This window comes from Zootoca vivipara, chromosome 17, assembly GCF_963506605.1.
Source record: "Zootoca vivipara chromosome 17, rZooViv1.1, whole genome shotgun sequence".
NCBI lineage: Eukaryota > Metazoa > Chordata > Lepidosauria > Squamata > Lacertidae > Zootoca > Zootoca vivipara.
This window is the reverse complement of record NC_083292.1, coordinates 39042655-39066376: the sequence shown is the minus strand read 5'-3', so window position 1 is coordinate 39066376 and position 23722 is coordinate 39042655. Positions and strand designations below refer to the sequence as shown.

At 49.8% G+C, this 23722-nt stretch overlaps 1 protein-coding gene across 4 annotated transcripts in view; it reads right to left on the bottom strand.

Annotated features, from left to right (window-relative positions):
- Positions 1 to 734: 734 nt before the first annotated feature.
- ARNT (aryl hydrocarbon receptor nuclear translocator) overlaps positions 735 to 23722 on the bottom strand; it is a 33884-nt gene continuing 10896 nt past the window's right edge. The window contains exons 5-22 of one of the 4 annotated variants that reach the window (XM_035098051.2): positions 22735 to 22779; positions 18446 to 18659; positions 17212 to 17425; positions 16128 to 16227; positions 14389 to 14454; positions 13985 to 14070; positions 12969 to 13045; positions 12297 to 12431; positions 11477 to 11551; positions 10330 to 10481; positions 7779 to 7889; positions 7515 to 7590; positions 6607 to 6730; positions 5779 to 5878; positions 5287 to 5458; positions 4728 to 4887; positions 3459 to 3613; positions 735 to 2901 (exon numbers count right to left, since the gene is read on the bottom strand). In XM_035098051.2, coding sequence (XP_034953942.2) covers positions 2812 to 2901; positions 3459 to 3613; positions 4728 to 4887; positions 5287 to 5458; positions 5779 to 5878; positions 6607 to 6730; positions 7515 to 7590; positions 7779 to 7889; positions 10330 to 10481; positions 11477 to 11551; positions 12297 to 12431; positions 12969 to 13045; positions 13985 to 14070; positions 14389 to 14454; positions 16128 to 16227; positions 17212 to 17425; positions 18446 to 18659; positions 22735 to 22779 — 2152 coding nt within the window. In that variant the 3' untranslated portion in view covers positions 735 to 2811. The remainder of the gene's footprint in view (positions 2902 to 3458; positions 3614 to 4727; positions 4888 to 5286; positions 5459 to 5778; positions 5879 to 6606; positions 6731 to 7514; positions 7591 to 7778; positions 7890 to 10329; positions 10482 to 11476; positions 11552 to 12296; positions 12432 to 12968; positions 13046 to 13984; positions 14071 to 14388; positions 14455 to 16127; positions 16228 to 17211; positions 17426 to 18445; positions 18660 to 22734; positions 22780 to 23722) is intronic. The other 3 variants (XM_035098052.2, XM_035098053.2, XM_035098054.2) reach the window with 3 other exon arrangements.

Sequence of the window (23722 nt, the reverse complement as noted above, 5' to 3'; positions counted from 1 at the left end):
TGCAGCTTGAATCCATTGCTACGTGTCTGCTTCTCTGGCTCTGCGGTAGTATCCCTGCCAGTTCACAGGTCAGCTAGAAAAAGAAGAAACCTTTGTCCTCTCTCATTAAGAACCATGAGGACTGGGATCTTACTCTGTTTTTTGCAAGTAGCTCAGTGATGAGGTTGGTGGGGTGGTGGTCTGCAGCGCAGTGCACTATGGGTAAAGTGGCATTGGGGTGGGCAATGTTCAGGCTCTTGGGCAGGAGAGATGGATGCTGCCTTCTGTGCCAAGGTCTCTTTCTTACTGCCAGCCTGTGCCCCATTGCATGCATGCTCAGGGTGCCTTGTGGGTCATGGAGCATCATGGGAACAGGGAAGGGTTGCAGCTCAGCAGCAGAACACCTGCCTTGCATGCAGAAGCCCCCAATTTCAATCCCCAATGGCATTTCCAGGACAGCTGGGGGAGATCTCAATCCTCGAGGTGTCGGGTACACACCGCTTTTGAGGTACTGGTCTGTTGACACCCCCCACAATGCCCCGCCTCTGGAAACAGACCCCCAAAGCACAGCCTGATGAGATTCTGAATCCCAATGTCTTCTTGAAGAAAGAAGTCTACAGCCTGAGCTGGCACAGTGGTCCAAGTTAATCTGTCCCTGGGGGAAACACCATATACCCGTATTCTTAAAACCCACCACCTGAAATTCAGGAAAAAAGAAACTCTTTTCTCATCAAAGCTGAGCACAACATCATGAATAAAACATATGGCATATCGTTTATTTTGCATAATTGCTCTGTTAAGCCAGGGCAAGGGACAAAAGGCCGACACAAAAAACAGTAAAATGCTTCTGAGACATGGGCCCACAGACATCAAGCTGGTCCTCTTCATCATGAGGGCTAGGAACTTGATTTTTTTTTTTTAAAAAAAAAAAGTACAAAAAAGAAAAAAAGAAGTAGAAATTATCCAGATGCTGAATTCTGCAGTCATTACTAAAAAGTTATTGTTGCTTTTAAATCGCAAAGTGGTTGGTGCCATATTTTTGGGACACCGGGAGATCAATCCTTGCGGTTTGGCAAACAATGGCTGAGTTTTGCAAGATAGAAATGAGAATCACCATGGGTTTTTAAAAGAATTTATCCTGATCTTTCATTTTTCCTTTTCAGAAAAGACAGCACTGCATTGTTACACTATTCGATATCGTATAAATAACATCTGGAACACGAGAGGAACAGTCTTCCTCTCTATCCAAAGCCTGGAGTGCACCCCACTTTCAACTGCAATTTCTGAAAGAAGACAGTGGTAGATTCCAAGAATTCAGGCTTCATGACAAATGTAAGTACATTTCAATGACGATCACACATCTCCAGAACAAGGTTCCCATCATCTCATCTCAATTCTTACTCCCCACCCCCTAGAACAGGTGAGCAGGATGATGCCTGGATTGGGGTAGAGAGACAGGTGTGTGTGTTCTCCCCCCCCCCTGCCACTGAAGGAGGGCAGGGGGGAGACATCACCAGGAACAACAGGTGGACAGGAAACCTGCTCAGATTAAATCCGCTTGTTTCCAGAATTGTGTGAGCGCCAAGGGAAGATCGCAGCCCTGTCCCATTTCACATTAAGAGAGGGATGGACACAAAGGAGACCCACGTGAACCCCAAAATCCTCAACAATGCAACAACAACAAAAAGCTTTTGTGCTACCGATGATTTTTATGGCTTGGAAGTGTTGCCCATCCTGAAGCATTACAAGAAAAAAGAAAACCAAGAGGGTTCCGCTAATGAGCAAGGCCCACTTTTAATTGCACACGTTATGGGAAGAACGGGGCCAGCTTCATTGGTGGATACCTTGAGTCTCATCATCCCAGAAGGCAAACACCACACTTGCTTGTCTGGGTTTCCAGAGAACAGAGGAACCTGAAGGCTTCCTTCAGGACACGCCATGCCTACTTTTTCCTTGACTAGCCAACTGCAGCCAGCTTCGATGCCCCCCAACTCCCCACCCCCAACTTCCCTGTTGTTCCTAGTGCCGGCTGGCATCCCAGTTCCCCTATACATTATGGGGAGAGCATAATGCCCTAAAGACATACACAGCATCCAAGTCCTGGTGGGGGAGAAAGTTGCTAGCCCAGCACTGTGAACCGTTGGGGTGGGGGCAGGCAGACCCCTCCATTTCTCCATTTCATTAACACTGCTCAAGGGAGATAACGTGCAAGACCTGAACACACGAGTGCGGACGCTAGTGAAACGAGTGTGCGGCAACGAGTTCCTCTATATGCCTCGGGTGTTCACAGGTGACGGAATTACACAGCGCTTTAAGCATCATTTCGGGGTGCAAATTCTGCCCCCATTCCCTGACATCGTATAAACAAGAATACAATTTTGATATATTTATATATATGTATATATGTATAAAAGGTTATGGCGTAGGGTGTTTTTTTTTAAAAAAAAAACCTAAACACCCATTGAGCTTTTAAAAATCCCTGATGATCGCACACTGAGTATCGTCCCCTCATTGGGCTCCCCAAGTCCTTGTGACTGCTTTTTGACTGCACACGCAGCTTTCTCCAAAACGCAACCGGTTTGCGGCAGGTCTGCTGGGAAGGAGGGAAACAGTGGCCTCGTTGGAGGCTCCACCCAAGCTGGGAATGAGCCGGACTCCCTCTGTGACGCCTCGCCTGCAGCGCTTCTGCTTCCCAGAAGTAGGAAGGCTTTGGCAGTCTTTGACAGAAGTTAGAAAGGATGGGTGGGGAGTCACAAATGCTCTTCCCTTCCTGCGTCGCTACATGGAGGGCCGGGGGAAACTACGCCATCTGCATGGATTGTTTTCCCATCCTTATTCCGAAAAGGGAGGGAACATGTTCAGCTCGGGAAACTCTTCATTGTTGTAGCTGGCTCCCTGTTCCCCCAGCATGGATAACATGTCCTGTAAATGAAAGGGAATTCAAAAATGAGGATGAATTATTGTTGCTTGGGTGCACTGTATCTTCTAGGACAGGCAGAAAGTGGTTCCTGAATGCAGGAGAAGGGTTTCCTACTTGCAAACATTTAACAGCGCCCCCTAAAGTGAACCCCAACCTCAATTGTGCTATGTAAAACCTTTTATCTATATTAACTCAGATCGCTTCTGCATCATACATTTAAAGCACCCTTATACCACTTTAATAGTTATGGCTTCCCAGAAAGAATCGCAGGGACTGTCATTGGTTAAGGGTGCTGTGAGAGGATCTAAAGCTGCTGCCGATCAGTGTAGACAATACTGAGTTAGGTGGACCAACGGTATCGCTCAGTATAGTGCAACATCTTGGGTTATTAGCGCTTTTAAATAAATCAAAGATGGGGAAATAGAGTTGGCTGCCGGAGGTTTAAATCCTGGTTTGGATCCCTAGCAAAAGGAGCCTTGGCATCTTGGCCTCCATTTATAAAATGGGGGGGGGGGGAGGAAACGTTACTGGAATTGTGGCAGAGGGGAGGTCGACTGACCGGGAAGACTTCCGACTGGTTTGGCGGCTGCTGCTGGGTGTGCGACTCGCTTGGACTCTGTCCGTGGTGCTGACCCTGCCACTGCGACCACACGGCGACCCCCTCCGCTGTCCTGGGCTGGAACGGGGCTGGGGCCTGTCCACTCTCTCCAGCAGCTTTGAAAGGAACAAAATGCAGTAAGCACCGAGTGTAGGAGACAGACTGTTCTTTCCCCATGCCCTTGATAACACACTTTGGTCTACATTTACTGGTTTGGCTTAGAAGGAGATGGTGGGCGGAAACGCCCTGCTTTGGACTGCAGAAAGAGGTCTAACAATCAGAAGTGGGGCAGAAGGTAGATCCCAGGTGGATTCACAGGAGATGCCCTCCCTTGTGAGGTGCGACTGTCTCCCTTGTTATTGATATTCAAGAGGCATTTGAAAGTATTCCTGTTGGAAGACTGAAAGATACTGTTCCGGGCAACCAGTAAATGATTGTGCGATTGATGGCATGCTTTGAATAACTCTTGCAATGTTATATAGACTTTGGACATATTGGAGAACTGAAATTTGGATGAACTCTAATATGCAGTTGATTAAGATACTTAAAGCACCCACGGAGGGGAGGAGGGCAGTCCTAAGATTTGGGAGAATCTTGTTTTATTTTAAACCTTTCTTTTATTGAAAAATGTTAATCGTGATTTATTTTGTAAAACCAATAAAAATTATTTCAAAAAAGAAGAAGAATTGATTGTGTGATTGTTTCCATGACAAACACATTTAAAAGGATGTAGAATATTAATCAGCCAAAGGCTTGGTTGAAGGGAAATGCTTTTGCCTGGCACCTAAAGGTATGTAAGGAAGGTGCCAGGTAAGCCTCTCTGGGGAGAGCATTCCACAACTGGGGAGCCAGTACAGAAAAGGCCCTCTTCTCATGTTGCCAGCCTCTGGACCTCTCTTAGAGGAGGCATATGAAAAAGGGACTCAGATGATGATCTCAGGGTCCAGGTAGGTTCATATGGAGAGAGGCAGTCCTTGCGGGCTCTTGTTATGTTCAGGCATGGTCTCCACAGCCCTAGCAGAAGATGCCTGAAATTGAACCTGGGACTTTCTGCAAGCAAAGCAGGTATTCTTCTGTTGAGCTCCGGCCCTTCCCGCTGTGCTCAACATACACGCCCAGCATTTCACAGCGTTGCTTATGCAGACTGAGGAACTGCATGGCGACAGAGTCCTGCCTCTTGAGCAGAAGGATCCCCGCTTGCAACTTCCAAACCCGGTGGGGAACACTCACCGAAGCTGGCGTTGCGGCTGGCAAGGCTTGGGTAGGCAGACCCGCCTGGCGAAGCTGTGGAGCCTTGTGTCGACATGGGGCTGAAGGAGGACGGGGTGCCTTGGAAGGTGCCCATGGCAAAGGAAGGCGGCCGAGTCTTAACAGCCTGGGAAGCCACCTGCTAGAAGAGCACAACAAAGAAATTTAAACAGTGAGCAGATAAATAAAAAGCAACTGGTAGGTTATGGGAAGCTGGAGTTTATGTCCTTGCAGGAACAAAATGTCCTTCCTTGGAGATTTTTAAGCCGAGGCTGGATGGCCATCTGTTATGTACAATCTCGTTGAGATTCCTGCATCGCAAGGGGTTGGACTAGATGACCACCAGGGGTACCTTCCAACTCTACAGTTCTATGATTCTATGAGGCAGAAGCTTCCTATACTGTACTCCTAAACCAGGCCCAGCTCCAGCTCCTCCAGCAAACACGGCAGCTTGTGACTATTCGACACAAAACTGTGGCTAAGCCCACTTCGTACTATGGATGCCCATATATATGGTTTGTAGGAAAAAGACAAAAGCTACCTGGGCTGTGAAAGACGTCCGTGTTGTCCCTGAAGCCCACGTGGTCCCGGAGACCTGATCGGGATTGGAGTGGCGAGAGATCTGGGCCAGGATCTGCCCCGCTGAGGCTGAATGCGGTGCTGTGGGCAGCTGCTGCTGAATGACGTTCACGGGGGGCACCATCGTGCTGCTCCTACAGAGGTGAGGAAGAGGGCAGAGTTAAGGGAGGAAAGGCCAGTGTGGCTGCAGAGGCACTAGAGAGCTGGCATGCCATTCATTCTTCCATTTGTTCGCTCAGTTTCTATCTCGCCTTTCTTCTGAGGAGCTCAAGGTGGCATATATGGTCCCCCCGCCCCACTTTGAGGTAGGTTCGGCTGGAAGACTGTGAGCTTGATGGCTGAGTGAGGATTTGAACCCTTACTCACTCTAACCGCTGCACTGCGGAGGCTGGGCTAAACTGGAAAAGAACCTCAGCCAATCACAGGAGTCTTGAGATTGTATCTTGGACCTCACCTGAAGTTCTCGGTGGGACGTGGAGCTATGAAACTGCTTCCCTGGGAGAAGAGGGACTGGCTGGCAGGCAGAGCGCCAGAAGAGACGGCCTTCGTCTGGTCTGATTGAGAGAGAGAGAGAAGCATGGTTAGCCCCGACCTGGCGACCCAAGAACGGGATACTGGGCGGTATCCAACGAAGACTTACTGGTACTAATGGGCCTTATTCAGAGAGACTGGCTCCCTCCTTGCCCTTCCTAATGGCAGATGGAGATAAATTTATTCTGACAGGCTTTTGGGAATGACTGTTTTTAAGGAAAGGGCTTTTGGCACTGCCGTGCTGCTTTTTTATAATCTATATTTCAATCTGTCTTTGTACTATTTTGATTCTATTATAGTTTAAACAAACTATTTTAAAATATGGTTTTAGCTTCTTGTACTTTCTCTGTGCCGCTTTAACTTGTGTAAGTCGCCTTGAGTCCCGGCCTGGGGAGAAGGCAGGATTTATAAATGAAAACAGCTAAATAAGGAACAAATCCACCACCTTTGTTAATTTCAAGGGGTCCTGCTCTAAGCAGGACTAATGCTGGATCCAACTAATAGGAAGCTACCATCTAGCAAAAAGGCTGCTTGGGCCCATCTTGCCCAGAACTGTTGACGCAGATGGCAGCGCCTCTCCAAGGTTTCAGGTGAGGTGGGACGTCCCCAGCCCTACCTGGATATGCCCCTGGGGATTGAACTTGGGACCTTTGGCTTCCCCCAAGATTTCTCCTTATTTTCTCCCAGGGGATGGACCGACATGGTAACCAATTACTGGCTCTGATTACCCCCAACCCCCCAACCCCCTCACCTGTGCTGATGCTGCTGTAAATTTCACTGAAGCGATGGTCCCGCTCCTGACTGAAGAGGGTCTCTGCTTTCTCCAGAGGTTTGCCATGGTCCGGGCCTGTGGTGGCCACCGGTTGAACGGCAGCCTGGAAGAAGATTAGCAAACACAGGGTTGCACAGTCAGCTCAATCCTACTCCTGAGTAGATCCTCTGAAATCAACGTGCCTAAGGTCAGTCAAACCCATTAACTGCAGAGAGTCTACTCTTGAGTATGACTAATGCTGGATACAATCTGCAGGCATCAACATGCACACTCACAACTAAGTAAGTGATTAGCCCAGGGATTTATTTCCATTTCCATCCCCCACCCTGTCCCGAGAGTTCAGGGCACCACAAGCCACTCCCCCCTCCAATTGTATCCTCACAGCTACCCCCTGGGAGGTGGGTTAGGCTGAGAGATGGCATCTGGGCCCCTGGACACCTCAATAAGCTTCATGGCTCAGCAAGGATTGGAACCTAGGTGTGTACTAACATAAATCTTGCAACGTGCCACTTAAATGAGAATGGACGGGGTGGGAGAATCCTGTTTGGATTGCCTCTCCACAAAATCTATGTTTTCAGTTGTGTGCATGCAAAGGGGGCAGGCTGAAGGATGGCTGAAGAGGGGAGTTATGGGAAAAAAGTCATTTCTTCCTCTCGTGCCACTGCAGTCCTGTATTGAACGACTCCTCTAGTCGCCAATGGCGACTGGCAACTCCACAGAGGTGAGTGCCCGGAGTTCCTTCCAGTGGAGTGTGTGGTCTGCCAAAGGAGGGACACAGTGATCCGTGTCGGTGGGTGTGTTTGTGTGTGCCCTCTGCCTGGTCTCAATTTGGGGCAGGGATCTGGGACGAGTCCCCATGGAAACTCTTGAAACCTTTGCCGATTTACCTGGGTGTGGTCGTAACTGGCTAAGCTTTCCCTGACAGGGACCACGTCAACGTCTGTTGGCTGCGTCGCCTGCTGCCTGAAATGCAAGCCATTGTTAAGAGGTTAGGAGCCAGTCGTGGGTCTGAGGAAAGTACCACAGAGCCAGGAGAGGAGCTGAGAAGGGCTTACAAAGTGTCCAGAAACCTATGTGTCCCAGGGGGCCTTGGGATACATCCCTCCCAGAGCAAAGGGTCACAGGGTGACTCCAGCCAGCCCCCCGCTTACCTCGCCGCTAGCTGGGCAGGACTCATCTCCAAAGGCAGGCTGGTGTTCGGGCCCAGTTGGGGCCGCTGCATCTGATTGGCCAAGGCAGGCCGGGACTCCTGGCTGGCGTTCCTGGGGGGGGTCATCGAGGAAGGGAAGGTCAGGGATTGGAGGGATCAAATCGCAACCCTCAGAGCGTTCCAGTAAGCCAGAGGGTCTTTATGCCCCTCCCTCCTCTCAAGGCTGTTTTCGGTGCCTGCTAAAGTCTTTTTCGCTACCCCAGACACACAATTCTGTTTACACGTATCTGTTGGTTTTAAATCTGCATTTTGATAAAGTTCAGGCGCGTTTGTTTTTAAAGCTTCATTGTAATCAGTTTTAAAACAAAACAAAACACATTACACTGTTCTACGTAAGCGACTCCATAATAAATGCAAAACCTGGCTTTGATTTCTCTGAAGCTCCCCGTCTGAAGCTGGTATATGGAAATGGGATGGATGAGTGTATGGGTGTGTGGGGTTCTCCCCACCCCCAAGTGAAGGGGCAGAGATAAGATTGTGCATAAGCTTACTCAAGCCGACTGCCACAACCCTCTCTCAGAGGCCACCCACCCCTCCACAACACCACAAAATTATTTTTAAAATAGACTGAAAGCTGGGCAGTGGGCAGAAAAATGAGAGCAGTCTCCAATGTTGGCACTACTCAAAGCAGAGCTACTGAAATCAATCAACATAACTTAGTTCCATTCATTTCAATGGGTCTACTCTCAGTAAAACTTAGCTGAAGATTATTCTTAGTCTTTAGCTCAGCCTGCAAATGTGTCCCAGTTTCAGATTTGGGGATGGCGAATGTATGGATTCACTCAAGAAAATGACACCACATGACAATATGGGGCAGACCAAGAGGAGAGTTGGTGCCCTGATGGCTGAGGGGGGCGGCATTATTGGTCGCATCCCATGCCAGTCCTACTCAGCAGCAGACCCACTGAAACTAATGAATCTCCTGCTGTGGATCTGGTCCTATGGCTGGCCACTGCGAGAACAGGATGCTGAATGGGCCATTGGCCTGGTCCAGCAGGCTTTTCTTATGTTCTTCAAGGCAGTCATGTTCTGTAGGTCTGTTCCAATTAAGGCTAGTGTATTCCCTGACATCACAGCAGCCTGTCCAATCAAGAGCAAAAGAGGGGGATACGCAGAGCAGACAGACCACATAACACTGGTCCTAAGAGACCTACATTGGCTCCCGGTACGTTTCTGAGCACAATTCAAAGTGTTGGTGCTGACCTTTAAAGCCCTAAATGGCCTCAGTCCTATATACCTGAAGGAGCGTCTCCACCCCCATCGTTCAGCCCGGACACTGAGATCCAGCGCCAAGGGCCTTCTGGCGGTTCCCTCACTGTGAGAAGCAAAGCTACAGGGAACCAGGCAGAGGGCCTTCTCGGTAGTGGCGCCCGCCCTGTGGAACGCCCTCCCGTTGGAGGTCAAGGAGATAAACAACTACCTGACATTTAGAAAACACCTAAAGGCAGCCCTGTTTAGGGAAGTTTTAAATCTGTGATATTTTAATGTATTTTGGTATTTGTTGAAAGCCGCCCAGAGTGGCGGGGGAAACCCAGCCAGATGGGCGGGGTACAAATAATAAATAAATAATAATAATAATATAGACCAAAGGAAGGGCAGAAGGTAGATTGAGATCTGCGGGGAGATCTCGGGGCAATTTTGCAGTAGATCAACAAGGGTTTCTGACCTCAGAGCAAGAAAAAGCAAGTTTTTCCACCTAGGTTAGGCAGCTAAAATGAAGAAATCTGAATTCATAGTTAGCAGATTTTTGTGTGTGTGCAAAAGAGCTGTGACCTCTAGCACTGGAAACAAATCCCTACACTCAGAAATGGGATTGGAGGCTCCTTGCTCCTTAATACTAAGGGCAGCAGCTAACGTAAGTTCCAGTCAGGGCAGACATATGGAAATCTAGGGACCTAAGTTAGCCTGTCCACTGATTTTAGTGAGTCCACTCTGCTAGGACTAGCATCGGGTACCCAAAGGCCACATTCACACCACAAATATAAAGCACAGTGATGCGACTTTAAAGAGCCTTCCCCCGAAAGAATCCTGGGAGCTGTAGCCAGAGAGGCTTACCCCTCTTTCCCATGAAACTCTGGGAATTGTAGTTCTGGGAGGGGAATAGAGGGGCGTCCTAGCAACTCCCAGCACCCTTAACAAATGACATTTCCCCCAATTCTTTGAGGGAAGCTGTGACTTTTCAAAGTTATATTTAAAAGTGAATGTGCCCTGCCTAATTTTGCATCTGGCTGGTAGGTCTTGGGGTTCAACTGAACAGCAGCAGCAGCAGCAACAAAAAAGGCTAGGGAGATTTGACATCCCGGAAGCAGAAACTTATTATAATGCATTAAAAAGAGGCTGGAATGACGCTAAGGAGGGGTTTTTTTTGGGGGGGGGGGAGACTGCAAAGCCCTCTCCACCCTGCAAGTCTTTTGAGGACACATCCGAAAGAGCAGGCCCTGCTGCCAGTGGGGTGTGGGGTGGGGTGGCACAAGGGGTCCCCGTGTACATACTTCACGTTGGTGTTGGTACAGATGATGTACTCTATCTCATCTGAGTAGGGGTTCTGGAAGGTGAAGGAGCTAGTTCTCATCCAGAGCCATTCTTGGTTCTTGGACCGGAAACGGAACATGACGGACAGAACTTGGCCTTTTAACTTCACCACCTGGAAAAACGGGGGTGGGGTGGGGGTTTGTTTTGGTTTTACGCCGGCAAGAGCAGCAGCCACAGCAGAGGGGCGGAAAGGAAGCCCCCCCGCAAGAAATCCAGTTCCTGAAAGGGCAGTGCTTATCCTAAGACCCAGGATCAGAAGAACCCCCCCAAAAGCTCCGCCACTTTGGAACCTCCCAATCTTAGCCCCCACTTCAGCTTTCTAAAAAATGTCAGCAAAGGGGGCTAGTGCAAGAGATGCCTGCCCTCTTGTAATACCACCACTGGCTACAATTCCTCCTTGCCTGGGATTTTGGAAGATGCTTTCCCTGGGGCAGGGATTCCCCCTATGCCTCTCATCACCCCTGCTTTGCATCCCAAAGGTGGTTTTGCCTGGCTGGAGATGTTTCCTCGAACTCTGATCCTGCCTTTCGCTCACGTGGACAGAAGACAGAGAGGCATCTGTGTGGGTGTGTAGGAAAAAAATCTATTCTACAGATCTCAAATTTATGTCCTTGGCCCCACCCACTTTTGACACTGGCCCCACCCACCAGCAGCATGTGGCCCCCGGAAGGTTGCCAAGAACGGACTGCGGCCCTTGAGCTGAAAAGGCATTTCTGCAGCTGGCAGGTATTTATTTCCATTTTACGCAGATGTTGATGGTTATGGGGTGGAATGCAGGATTGTGAAGGTCGTGAAAAGCCAGCTTCCCCTCCCTCCCGGGGCTTTGGAAAGATGGCCTGAAGTTTGGCTCCAGACCGGGGAACGGATTGGTCTATAAGGCAGGCATGTGTGCAACCTCTGGATCTTGCTGAACTACGACTCCCACCAGCCCTGACAGCAAGCGTGGCCAAGCGAGCAGGGTGGGAGTTGTAGTTCAGCAACCTCAGGAGGGCCCGAGGCTCCCCCTGCCTGCTCCGACGGCGTTCAAAATGTGTTTTCCAAGAGGTGTGTGCTGGGTTGTTGAGCACATGCCAGCCTGAATCAGTCATGGACTCGTGGCCGGTTTACCTGCTGGAAGCTGTCCCTCAAAAGCTGGTGGTCTTCCGGGTGGCAGAAGTCAACAATATCCTTTCCCAAGAGTTCCTAATTTGGGGGGGGGGAGAGAGAGAGGGAGTCAGAATGCCACTGTTGAAGGCAGGTTATCTCTGAATAATACCAGTTGCTGAGAATAGCAAGTGGGGAGTTTTGTTGCTGTTGCATGTGGGCCTGCTTGTGGGCTCCCCTATGGGGCATCTGAGTGACCACTGTGAGAACAGGATGCTAGGCCAGGAGGCCCCCCCCCCCCTGTGGCCCAACCCAGCAGTCAAACACATCTTAAGTTCTTATGAGTAATAGTGAGGCAGGGCTCTTGCATTCCCTCCCTACCTTCCTGGAGGCATATGACTGGCTCCTGCAAAAACCAGATTTTTTTCAATGAATCCAGGGACACTTTTCAAATTCAGTAGGAATGATAGGATTTTGTCAGAGGATTGACTTGTAAATCCGGGGACTGTCCCCAGAACATTTTATGCTATACACAGCTTTCATTGATTTGAAAGCTGCGTTCGACTCAATTTCGCGAGTAAGACTCTGGGGATAAGCTGAACTCCTCAAGTATAGACAAAAGACTGCTGTACTTGATTAAATGCTTATACAAAGATACTGTGATGAAAGGTGCGCGCTCTACAAATGGACAACTTACAGGATCTGTACAAGCCACAAAGGGAGTTAAGGAAGGGTGTATTCTAGCCCCAGCACTTATATATAAATGATATTGTCCAGGATGCTGGACTAAGTGGGCTTTTGCACCCAGCTCTCACTGGGAAGCCCCTCCTCCAGTTCCCCACACCTGCGGCTGGTAGCCAACGGTGGCCACGCAGCGGTGGTCGACGAAGGTGAAGAGGCAGTCGGTGTTGTGCCGCGAGATGAACTCGGTGGGCTGGCACACAGTGTTCATGTCCACACAGCTGGGCGAGCTCGTGACCTGCAAGGGAAGGGAGACGCCACGGTGTTAGGGGCCGGTTACAGAGAGGGGGCTAGGCAGGAGGGATTGGGCTTCCCGCTTGGAGGAGAGACAGCCCTTTCCCCTGTAAGACGGTGAGTCAGCAAGGGAGGGGAGGCAGGAAACTCTGCAGAAGGCCCCTGATTATTTCTCTTATTGCTCTCCTTCGGCAGTGGATTCTCCCTAAGAGCTGGGAGAGGCGAGGGACTGGGGAAAATGGCCCTAATCTCTGCCATGCGCTCACCAAACTGGCCATCTCATGGGAATTCTTTAGCCATGATTCCCGCATTGCAGGGGGTTGGACTAGATGGCCCTTAGGGTGCCCTTCCAACTCTCCTACGATTCTATGAAAGTGGCCTCAGGCAAGCCCTGGAGCAACACCGGAGAGAGTAATTGTGGTCCGGCTTTTGAGGCTCTCAGATAAGGACACCTGCTGCGATAAGGTACGAAGAAGGCTCAGCAATCGATGACAACCTGGTGCCCGCGTCCTTTTGGGACTTGAGGGAAAGGCTAACTCACCTGCAGCCTGCCGATGGCCACCAGGCAGAACTTGCTCCCCTGCCCAGCATCTGGGTCATCATCTGGGAGGGAGACCCCTGTGGGTGGCAAGAAGGAGGAGTTGAGCTCGGAGCCAGGACAGGCTTTTCCCAAAGGTGGGTTCTGGTCTTATTGGGTTAAATATATATATATGTTATTGACCCCATGAGGCTGGTAGAGTGGGAGAAATTTGGTGGAGGTGGAGAGGGACCAGCATTGTGTGAAACACTTCTGAACCAATGGGTAATTGGAAGCCTTTGAAAATGGGGGTCTCCGTGCGGAAACGCTTGCGGGGTAAAATTAGTGGGTATCTTGCTATGGGAAAGGAGGGAGAAAACAAGTGACAGATGGGAAGAGGAAGGGAGGCAGTAAAAATTGCTAGTGAATAAAAAGCAAAAGATGAGGGTAAGAGGGAAGTGAAGGAAACCCAGAAAGGAAAATTGACAGTTATGTAGAAGAAAAATTAAAACAAGGGAAAGAAAATCTGAGTAAATTATGATGAATGGTTTTATTTATGCATAGATGCAACCTGAGCATAGGATGGAGGGGCTCACAGCATTAAAACTCCAGCAGATATTGCCTCCTCATTAAGTTCCCAGCAAGATTATCAAATCGTAGCTTTGGATCCAGCACAGAGCAGGACAATCCTCTGGGTCTCCAGCTTCCACCATCAGCCAAAACACCCCCAACCAAGCCCACTCTTTGGACATGTGAATGGCAGTACTTCAGTGGCCAGCTGAAACTGGAATCTTGAGAAGAAACTTGTCTAAGCAGTTCAGTGGCCTCTTCTACTAGACTCTAAACCCACTGGATACAAGATCATAGGCCTGGAAGGGGCCCATGAACATCGTCTAGACTTCCCACCCCCACCCCCTGAAAAAAAACCTATAACACTTGGTTTTTAGAAGAACAGGACTTCAAAGTAGCAGGAAATAAATGAATTAGCAGAAACATTAAAAAGGGGGGTCTTCCAGAATGAGACATTCAGGTGAGGTTACCTGCTGGTGGCCAGGCTTTGATGTAGCCTGTGCAGTGGACCACGACAAAATGAGGCTCGCCATCCTTCACAGCACCCAACCCATTCCTGGAAGGAGGGAACAGATAGAAATATGTTGCCAGGGTTGCATTTGCTGATCTTACTGGGGCGGGGTGGGGTGGGGTGGGGATGAGAGTCCACCAGAACACTCAGCAAAGCAACCTGCCAACAAAAACCTCAGCTCTACCCCCTGGCACTGATTAAACAAATGTGAGAGGCAGCGGTTGTATAGTGGTTAGAGTATCAGACTAGGACGTGGAAGATCAGAGTTTGAATACTCCGCTTTGCCACATGAAGCTAACATTGGGCTGCTCGCTACCCCTTCTCAGCCAACCAAACCCTGGCTCCCTGAACAACCAGTTTTACCGGGTCCTGTTTCTCATAAAGCTGAGGCGGTTCATGGAGACTGGATCCACCGTGGCGTTGCCGCATCTGTGGAGCGAAGAACAGAAACAAACTCACATTACCTCCATTTTCACCCAAAGATTCTGGTTCCTCCCGCCCCGTGCAAGGCGTTTGTATCTTCACTTAGGGACCAAGCTGGCCCACAGCCCTTCGCCTGCTTCCTTGCAGCAGATCTACACAGATTTGTTTCCATGCAACCTGGCCAGGGAGCACTCCCAAAAGCCATGCTGTGGCTGCTTTTGCTCATGAACCTAAGAGTCTGCTGGATCAGGCCAGGGACCCATCTAGTCCAGCATCCTGTTCTCACAGTGGCTGACCGGATGCCTCTGGGAAGCCCACAAGCAGGAACTGAGGACAAGAGCCCTCTCCGCTCCTGTGGTTTCCAGAAACTTTTATTCAAAAACAATGCAGCTGCCTATGAATGTGACAGCTAGCCATTTCTGGGGACTTTTAAGGCCGAAGGGGAGAAAGCTGGAGCAGGAACCCCCCACCCCACCCCTGCCCAGAACTTAACACCCCTGTATGTTTTTAAATTTGCTGTAAGCCACCTGGAGACTGCTACATATCAGGCAACTGACAAACTGAATACAGTATTAATAATAATACTCTCTCCTTCCTCCTCACCCACAGAGCAGCAACGAGTGTGTGAATTAACACTCATTTCAAAGTCTCCCCAATCCATTTATATTTTACAGCAGGAGGCTTTAAAATAATAATAATAATACTATTGATATACAGATTTGGGAGTTCGCTGAACAAGTGGTTAGTGGGGCTGTCCTTCTGCGCAACAGATTTTCTACATAAACCGGGGCCCGATTGGAAGCTTTGCTTGGATTTTCTCAGGGTTGCATTTTTATTTCAAGGTTTGTTCCCTGACCTGGGTATGAACCAGTGGTGTAGAAGTAAATTTTTAATATACTACGTTGCTTTGCACATTTCTTAACAGAAACATGGCCTTGAACAATCTCTTCTTTTCTGAAAGTTCAGCAATGAATTTATTACCGTATTTACTTGAATCTAATGCTCACCTTTTTTGGCCAAATTACGTTGTGAAAATTAAGGTGCACGTTAGATTCGGCTAGCACATATACATTTGCCGGCAAATACTTCTTTTGGGGTTTCACGGTTCTGAAAATTGAGGTATTAGATTTGATGGTGCATTAGACTCGAGTAAATACGGTAGCTATAATACACTTCCAAAGCACCATAGTGTACTATTGCATCGCACCAAGGCCTCTTAGCCTGCCCCTCTCACTTTCCCCTAAACTAAAAAGCTATAGATTCTGCTAGAGGAGCTACTGCAGCCCTGCAGCATTCTGGATCCTTTCATTTGCCCTTCCCTAACCCTCTCCCCAGCTCTAGAATACCCATTAACATGGTCAGATAACCAGAACCATACTCAGTGCCAGCTTCAATCCTCTACGTAGGGCTGGGAATGTCCCCTTCCTGAAACCCTGGAGAGCCTCTGCCCGTCAGTGTAGACAGCACTGGTCTAGATGGACCAAAGGTCTGACTCAGTATAATATAGTTTCCAGTGATCCTGGGCTCTGGGGCCTGCTCATGTTTTGCCAAATCACGCTCTGGCACTGCATCCCAAGCAGGCCGTGACATTTCTCCTTGTTTGCGGTCCTTATTTACGTCCAGCTCATGCAGAAATGACATGTGGGTTTTGTACTCGGAACCGAGGACCCCCATCCTACCTCATCCGACAAATGAAAGACCGCCGGGATCCCATGCACATCCGCATGGATTGCTGGCCTTCCTTCTTGACGGTCCCCGTCTTCAGGTCCAGGATGCGACCTGGGAAACAGGAAATCGCCATTGTCACAGTCAAAAATGTGAGGGGAGTTCTGCTCAGGAGAAACCTAATTTTCAAGGTGGTTGTTGGGGTTTTTTTTGCACCCCCCAGCAAAAGGCATGCACACATGGCAGGCCGTTAAGAATTGACTGTCAAAAGTGGACACACTGTAGCTTCTAAGGCTCCCAATAACCATGCACTAGCATTCTCTGGTTTACGCTCTATGGAGCAGTTGCAGCAACAGGGAATCACTTCCTCTCCAGTTTATGTACCTGCTCCCAATGGGCTGTGCGCACACAGCCAGAGATTATGCCTGCGTGGAAACTTCCCCTGCTCCTCCCTTTTCAATTCCCTCCTGGTTCTGGAGACAGTGGTTCTTCACTTGCCTGACCTGCCTCTTCCTCCTCTTCTTCCAACCCATCCTGTGCTCTACCCTCCATCTCTGGAGATTCCCCTGCCTCTGACTCCTGCCTCCTGGCTGACACAGGTCCCCACAGATCATTGACCGCCTCTCCCAAGCCAGACTCCAGCCCTCTCCCCGCCAATGCACCCTCAGCAGCACACTGCCAGTCCCCAACAGCAGGTGTATTCTGCAACGTAAAAACCTCAGAAGAGCCCTGCTGGATCAGGACATGGAGGTTCGATAGGAAGATCTGAAGAGCTGGATCAGGCCAACGGCCCATTCAGTCCAGCATCCTGTTCTCACAGTGGCAAACCAGGTGCCTGTGGGAAACTTGCAAGCAGGATTTGAGTTCAAGAGCAACTCTGCCCTCTTGCGGTTTCCAGCAAGTGGTATTGGGTTCTGCTTCCCCAAGGTGACTGCACTGTTGCCATTCTGAGTGGAACGGAGGGCACTCCTGCGCTAAAAAGCAGGACAAAGAATAAACCCTGAGACATCCACGGTTATGAAATGCTAACAGGATTTCAGCAGGAAGTTACAGGACATGCGCTGACTGGGATGGTGGTGGCAGGATGGCCGAGCTCACCCGTGAGGGCGTTCTCTGACGTGGAGAGCTGTTCCCGCAGCTTGTCCACGTCGTCGGGGTGCACCTGGTCATAGAGGGTGCTGCCGAACCACTGGGACTGGGGCTGATTCAGGACGGGTGTCACGGAGTCGGAGACGTAGACCACCCGGCCCGTCTCGCAGGACACGATGAAGAGGAACCCGTCGGCCGCCTCCAGAATCAAGTGTTTGAGCTCCTGCAGAGAGAGGGGGAGAGATGGCAGAGCATTAAGCTCAGTAGTGTCCACACTGACTGGCAGCAGGCATTCCCATCCCTACCTGGAGAGGCCAGCAATTGGACCTGGGACCTTTTGCATGCAAAGTCTGTGCTCTACCCCCGAGGAATGGCTCCCGGAAAATAAACTCAAGATTCTAGTCCTCATGACTCTGAATAGGAACACTGGAAGCTACTTTGCCCCAAGCCAAACCCATGATTTCCCCACTTAGACCAGCGCTGTCTATACTGACAGCCAGAGGGGTCTCTGGGGATTGAGAGAGCGAGTCTCTCCCAACCTTACGTGGAAAATCATTTATTACATTTGTACTCCACCTTTCTTCCAAGGACCTCAAGGTGGCGAACACAGTTTCCCTCTTCCTCCACTTTATCATCGCAGCAACCCTGCGAGGGAAGTGAGGCTGAGAGAGGTCCCCCACAGTGAGCTTCCTGGCTGATTCAAACCCTGCTCTCCCAGGTCCTGGTCTGACACCTTCACTGGTTTTTCTCAAACTTGGGTCCCCAGCCGTTGTTGGATTGCAGCTCCCATCATCCCTAGGTAGCAGGACCAGCGGTCCGGGATGATTGACTCTCATGTGACCAAATATATACTGGGGGGGAATCCAATTCAATTCAAACCCGGAAATAGTGAGAGAAAGCCGGAGAGTCCTAGTGGCACACGAGGAGAGCTCAAAGAGGATGTCAGGGAGGGTGGAGGAAGCCCCAAAGGTACCAGAGGCACAGCAGGGATTTGTTTAGGCTGCTCAGCATCCCCGCCTAACAGCTGATGCGGCAGCAGCAGCAGCTGCCACTATTTTTTTACACATCCTCCAGCCTCCTAGAGCTTCGATTTTATTTATGGATATTTTTGGATCAAGTATTTTTGCTCTGGGTTGGAGATATCGCGGCAGAGAGGGCATTTAGAGGGAGTTCCCCACTTATGCACACAAAGGCCCTGCACGTGTAACCCCTGCGTTAAGTGGGGGGGGGGGTGCGCCTGTACCTGGTCGGTGAGGAAGGAGGGCTTGTAGGTGCCGTCGGTGGAGGTGTTCCCGGTGCCCCGCAGGGACTTCATGTGCGAGACGGCCATGCGCAGGATGGTGAGCTTGTCCGGCTTGCGGGCCAGGGCGCTGCAGGTGGGCACCATATCCGACAGCTCCGTGATGTAGGCCGTCATCTTGTTCCTCCGGCGGCGCTCGATCTCGCTGTGGTTCTCCCTGCAGGATGGCGGAAGGGCGAAAGGAGGCAGGCCGGTTAGTTCACAAGGCTCCAGTGGCCAACCCTGCGCACAGCCGCACAAGAGGAGGAGGGGGAAAGTAATGGATGCGGGGCCAAGAATCGTGGTTAGAGGCTGCAAAACTCTCATGCTGGACATGCAACAGGGGAAGGAAAGGTGCAAGAGAAACTTCCGTCCGCTTCAAAACAGGAACAACCATAGAAGCAGCTTGACTGCACTTGGAGCCAAAAGGACGATTGGGCGCAGGGTTCTGCTTCTGGCAATGGGCAGCCAGTTAGGTGCCTTTGGGATGCTCACAGCACACAGAGTTTGAGAGCATGAGAAGAGCCCTGTAGCCAGATCAGGCCACTGGGGGCCCATGGGGTCTGGCACCCTGTTCTCACGGTGGCCAGAGGCCCCTAAGCATCGAGACAGGCTGCCTCTGGATCTCAGTAGCTGAGAAACAAGCTGAGCTTTGGAGAAGCAAACCACAGTTTGTTGGGGCAACGCATAGTCAACCTGTGATTAAGCAAACCACAGTTTAGTGTTACGTGTGAACCAGGCCCTCAGGCATGGCAATGAGGTAACAGGCCACTTTAAAGGAAATGTTCACAGGTTGGACTGTGAAAGCCACCCTCCCTTCCAACACTCCTCCCCTCGAAAAAAAGAGATTACACTGGGCTTCCTACAAGGAAAAAAGAAACCAGGTTAGATTAGAGGCAACGGAATGAGTCTGATGTGTGGCAAGCATGGAATGGGAGATGGAACTGGATGGATGGTGGAGTGAAGACGGAAAAAGTATTTTTCTTCTTTAATGAAAAAAGTAGGCTTGGAATTGTCCATCTTGACAACTAATTTTTGGGAAGCTTTGGCTGAGATCTCATGCTTCCTAGGACAAATACACAAAGCTACTGAGTGAAGCTGAAAAAGGAACAGGTAGGTAGCCGTGTTGGTCTGAGTCGAAGCAAAATAAAAAAATTCCTTCAGTAGCACCTTAAAGACCAACTAAGTTTATATTTTGGTATGAGCTTTCGTGTGCATGCACACTTCTTCAGATACCAGATATCTGAAGAAGTGTGCATGCACACGAAAGCTCATACCAAAATATAAACTTAGTTGGTCTTTAAGGTGCTACTGAAGGAATTTTTTTATTTTGCTGAAAAAGGAAGTTACTTTTCCACAGAGGGGACTTATGGGCTTCTCTGCAGAACTCCTTGCCAGTGCTCCCCCCTACATCCCTTCTCTGCACAAGACTTTGGGGGGCCTGGCATGAGTGCGACTCGCAGAGTAACCATGGGAGATCTTGGCTTTGGTTGAATTGGGCGCACACAAAAAGCTGAGAATCTTGACACCTGACAAGAAATCCTTCAGATCCTCAAGAGCCTTCTCCTCCCCCCAAACCAGGCGTGGCGAAACCTTTGGCCCTCTAGCTGTTAATTTACTGCTGATTTATTGATTGCACTTAGATCCCACCTCCTTTACCCCAAGGAGCTCACAGTGCATGGCTCTCCTCCCTCCCCACTTTATCCTCACAACAACCCTGTGAGGTAGGCGAGGCTGAGAGAGGCAGCGGTTGGCCTACGTGCTTACTTCGTGGCTAAGTGGGGATCCAAACTCTGGTCTCTACAAGGTCTTAGTCCAACAAGGACCATTGCACCACAACGGCTCCCAGTCTGTTGCCAAACTACAGCTCCCATCAGCAAGCATGGCCAATGGCCAGGCATGATGATGGGAGCTGTAGTCCATCTAAAGGGCCAGAGGTTCCCCCACACCTGACGTAAGGGGGAGGGAGACGGCTGCAGCCCTAGGAGGCTTCTTCCGCCTAGGGAATGGGGTGGCTCTCCAAGGTAACTGTTGAACTACAGCTCCCATCCATGTCATCGTCAACCCTGACCGCTGGGTCAGCCTGGCAGGGGCTGATGTGCGTTGAGAGTTCAAGAACACCTGGAGGACACAGGTGCTTTTCTCTAGACCTTCTTTGTTGTCCTGAAATGCTGTAACACACACACACACACGCTACAGAAAAACAACCTTGCAGAAACTGTTGCTGTTCTCTCTCTCTACCTGCCTTAGGTTCTATACTCCCATTATCCCAACTCGCTTTCCACTACAGTTTGGACATGACAAATTTTTAGCTCTCAGTTATGTTCAGGATTACGATCCTGCTTGGACCAATCCTCTGTGCTTGCTATCTGCTGGATCTATTGTGGATTGTGGCCTTTCCCCCTGAACCACCCCAGAGGGAAATTTCACCTTGCCAGCTCCATCTCTATGACTACCCCACAGCAAAAAAAACCATGTAGACTGCATGCCATCTGAAAGCCTTCCCCCCACTCCTAAAGAAAGACTTCAACACAATCCATCGGGTGGGACTTTGCTCTTCTAGGATGTGAGCGGTTTGGAAGTAAAAGAAAAAAAGAGTCCAGCTGTAGATTCACGCCAAAGTGGGGGCCTGTCTTGTCCAGCATCCTATCTGCACAGCCACCAAATGCCCCTAGGAAGCGAGATAGACTGACTCTGGACCTGGAGGTTCCAGAAGAGCCTAGCTGCTGGATCAGGCCAAAGGGGGCCCACCTAGTCCAGCATCTGATTCTCACAGTGGCCAACCAGAGATGCCCCAACAGAAATCCCACAAGTTCTACTGAAAGGGCGCGATACCAATAAATAAATTTCAAGGTTTCCAGGTAGGTGCAGGGAGAGAGAGTCAACACGCTCAGACTCAGGTGCCACCTCAAGCACGGAAGTCAAGTTTAAGCTGCAAAAATAAAAAGGATTCTAAAAGCGCTTGCCACTGCTACCTGTGGCACTGTTGTTAACGTAGGTTAAATGACTCTCTCACCCACCCACCCCAAGCATTGCAATCCAGGGGCCAGGGGCTTTGGACTGGCGATAAGAGGAGCCTGAGAGGAGATATGCTAGGCATCTTCAAATATCTCAAGGGCTGTCACATGGAAGAGAGAACAAGCTTGTTTTCTCCTGCTCTGGAGGGCAATGGCTTCAAGTTACAAGAAAGGAGATTCCGACTAAACATCAGGAAGAACTTTCTGACAGAAAGAGCTGTTTGACAGTGCAACAGACTCCCTTTGGAGTTTGTGGACTCTCCTTCCTTGGAGGTGTTTAAGCAAAGGTTGGATGGCTATCTGCCATGGAGGCTTTAGCTGCGATTCCTGCATTGCAAGGGGCTGGACTGGATGACCCTCGGGGTCCCTTCCAACTCAATTCTATAACTGCCTCCCAGTTTTGACAGAGGATCACCTCGGCTAAGGAGTGGCAGCCAAGGTCCTTTTGGTCGCCCCATTAAAAAACCAGCCTGCCATCAAGTGCCCCTGTTGATCGGGCAGCCAGATGAGGCATAAGCGATCCCAGCTGCCAACCCCCTCACAAAGGCCGGCTTCGTCATAAGCCAGTAGAGCAGGAACAAAGAAAGCTGCCTTATACAGAGTCAGGCCGCTGGTCCATCCAGCTCAGTATCATCGGCACTGACTTGGCAACAGCGTTCCAAGATTTAAGACTTAAGAGGGCATTCCTGGTCCTACCTGGAGATACCGGGGACCTTCTGCATGCAAAGCAAATGATCTGAAACTCAGCTATAGCCCTTACCCTAAAATAAAGTAAGAATCCAGTCCTCATGGCTCTGAATGAAGGGTTTCTACCAAGCCAGACCCTTGTTCCGCCCAGCTCTGCCTTGTCTACACTAACCTGCTGACGTTCCTCAGGGTTTCAGGCATGAAACATTCGCAGCTCCACCTGGAACTGTGAAATGAACCCGGGTTCATTTGAATGCAGCTGCTGAACCCATTGCCCTTATTTTGCCACCCACACTGCTTCTGCAAGAGAGCCAAACATGCCGCTCATCAAACCAAACCGGGAAAGGTGCTGATTTTTCAGGTAAGTCTCGTGTTTGGGTTCAAGACCTCGATTTAAGGAAGGAAGCGGGTGAGGGCAGGGAGACTATTAACAGGAGGCGGACGGGGAGGGGTGTCACAGAGGAGGAAGAGGAGGAGGAGGAGGAGAAGGAGCTCTGCTTTGCCATGCTTAAATAAAAAACACACACAACCAAATCTCCATTCTCCTACCTGGCCAGTCTTTCCTTATCCGCTGAGCTCTGCTCATCATCAGACCTGGAAATAAAAGGGGTGAGCTAAGCTAAAACTGGGGAGGGAAAAAAATGTATTTTAAAGTAACGGGGAATAAAAGAAAGGAAATATGGGGGGGGGTGTAACAGGAGACCCAATTTATCTGCACTAAGAAGCAGAAAGTGGTTTTCATGACTTTGCTGGCATTTTGGAACCAGCTGCAGGCTGGGTGCTGTATACCCTGCGTGAGAGGAAAAGGTCTCCGCCCAGAGGGGCTTACAAACCGCGTTAGAGAAACGGATGAGGGTGGAGAGAGAAAAAACAAGAGGTGAGGGAAGAGGAGAAAGTCTGGCCAGAGTATAGTGTGGAGCAAGTGAAGGACGAGTCAGGCGGTACAGCAGGACCCCACAAAGGACACTGTATGTATGCATATATTTATTTTTATTTCACTAGAGAGAGAGAGAGAGCATTATTGTAAAACAAACAGTACTAAACCTCAATCTCAAAGCATGTTACAAAAAGAATAAAACAATGAAAGCATCAGGGGGAAAATAACGGTATATTTAGCGCTAAGCTAAAACCTGGAGTAAAACACACAGAAGTCTATGTACTTGGAGAGGCTTTGCCTAAACAAAAATGTTTCTACCAGGCATCAAGAACAGTACAGTAAAGGCGCCTGATGTGTCAATAAGCAGGGAGTTCCAATGTGTGGGGGCTGCCATACCAAAAGAGTGGAACAAATATTTACCTGGAACAGTGCCAGTTCCACAGGCTGGAGCAGCTCACCAGAATGTAAGCCCCAGGACCTGGTTCTAATACTAGGGGAGCTGTTAGTCCCTTGCAACATGCAAAGGCATGAGAGGCAGAGAGCCTCTGAAAGTGTGCAGAGCGCCTTGCTGGTGACCAAAACACAGCCATGTGGGTTGAGAAGTGCAAAGGCAAGCTTTCATGAACGCCATTCCCAAATCCCAAAAAGAAAAGGTGGGAT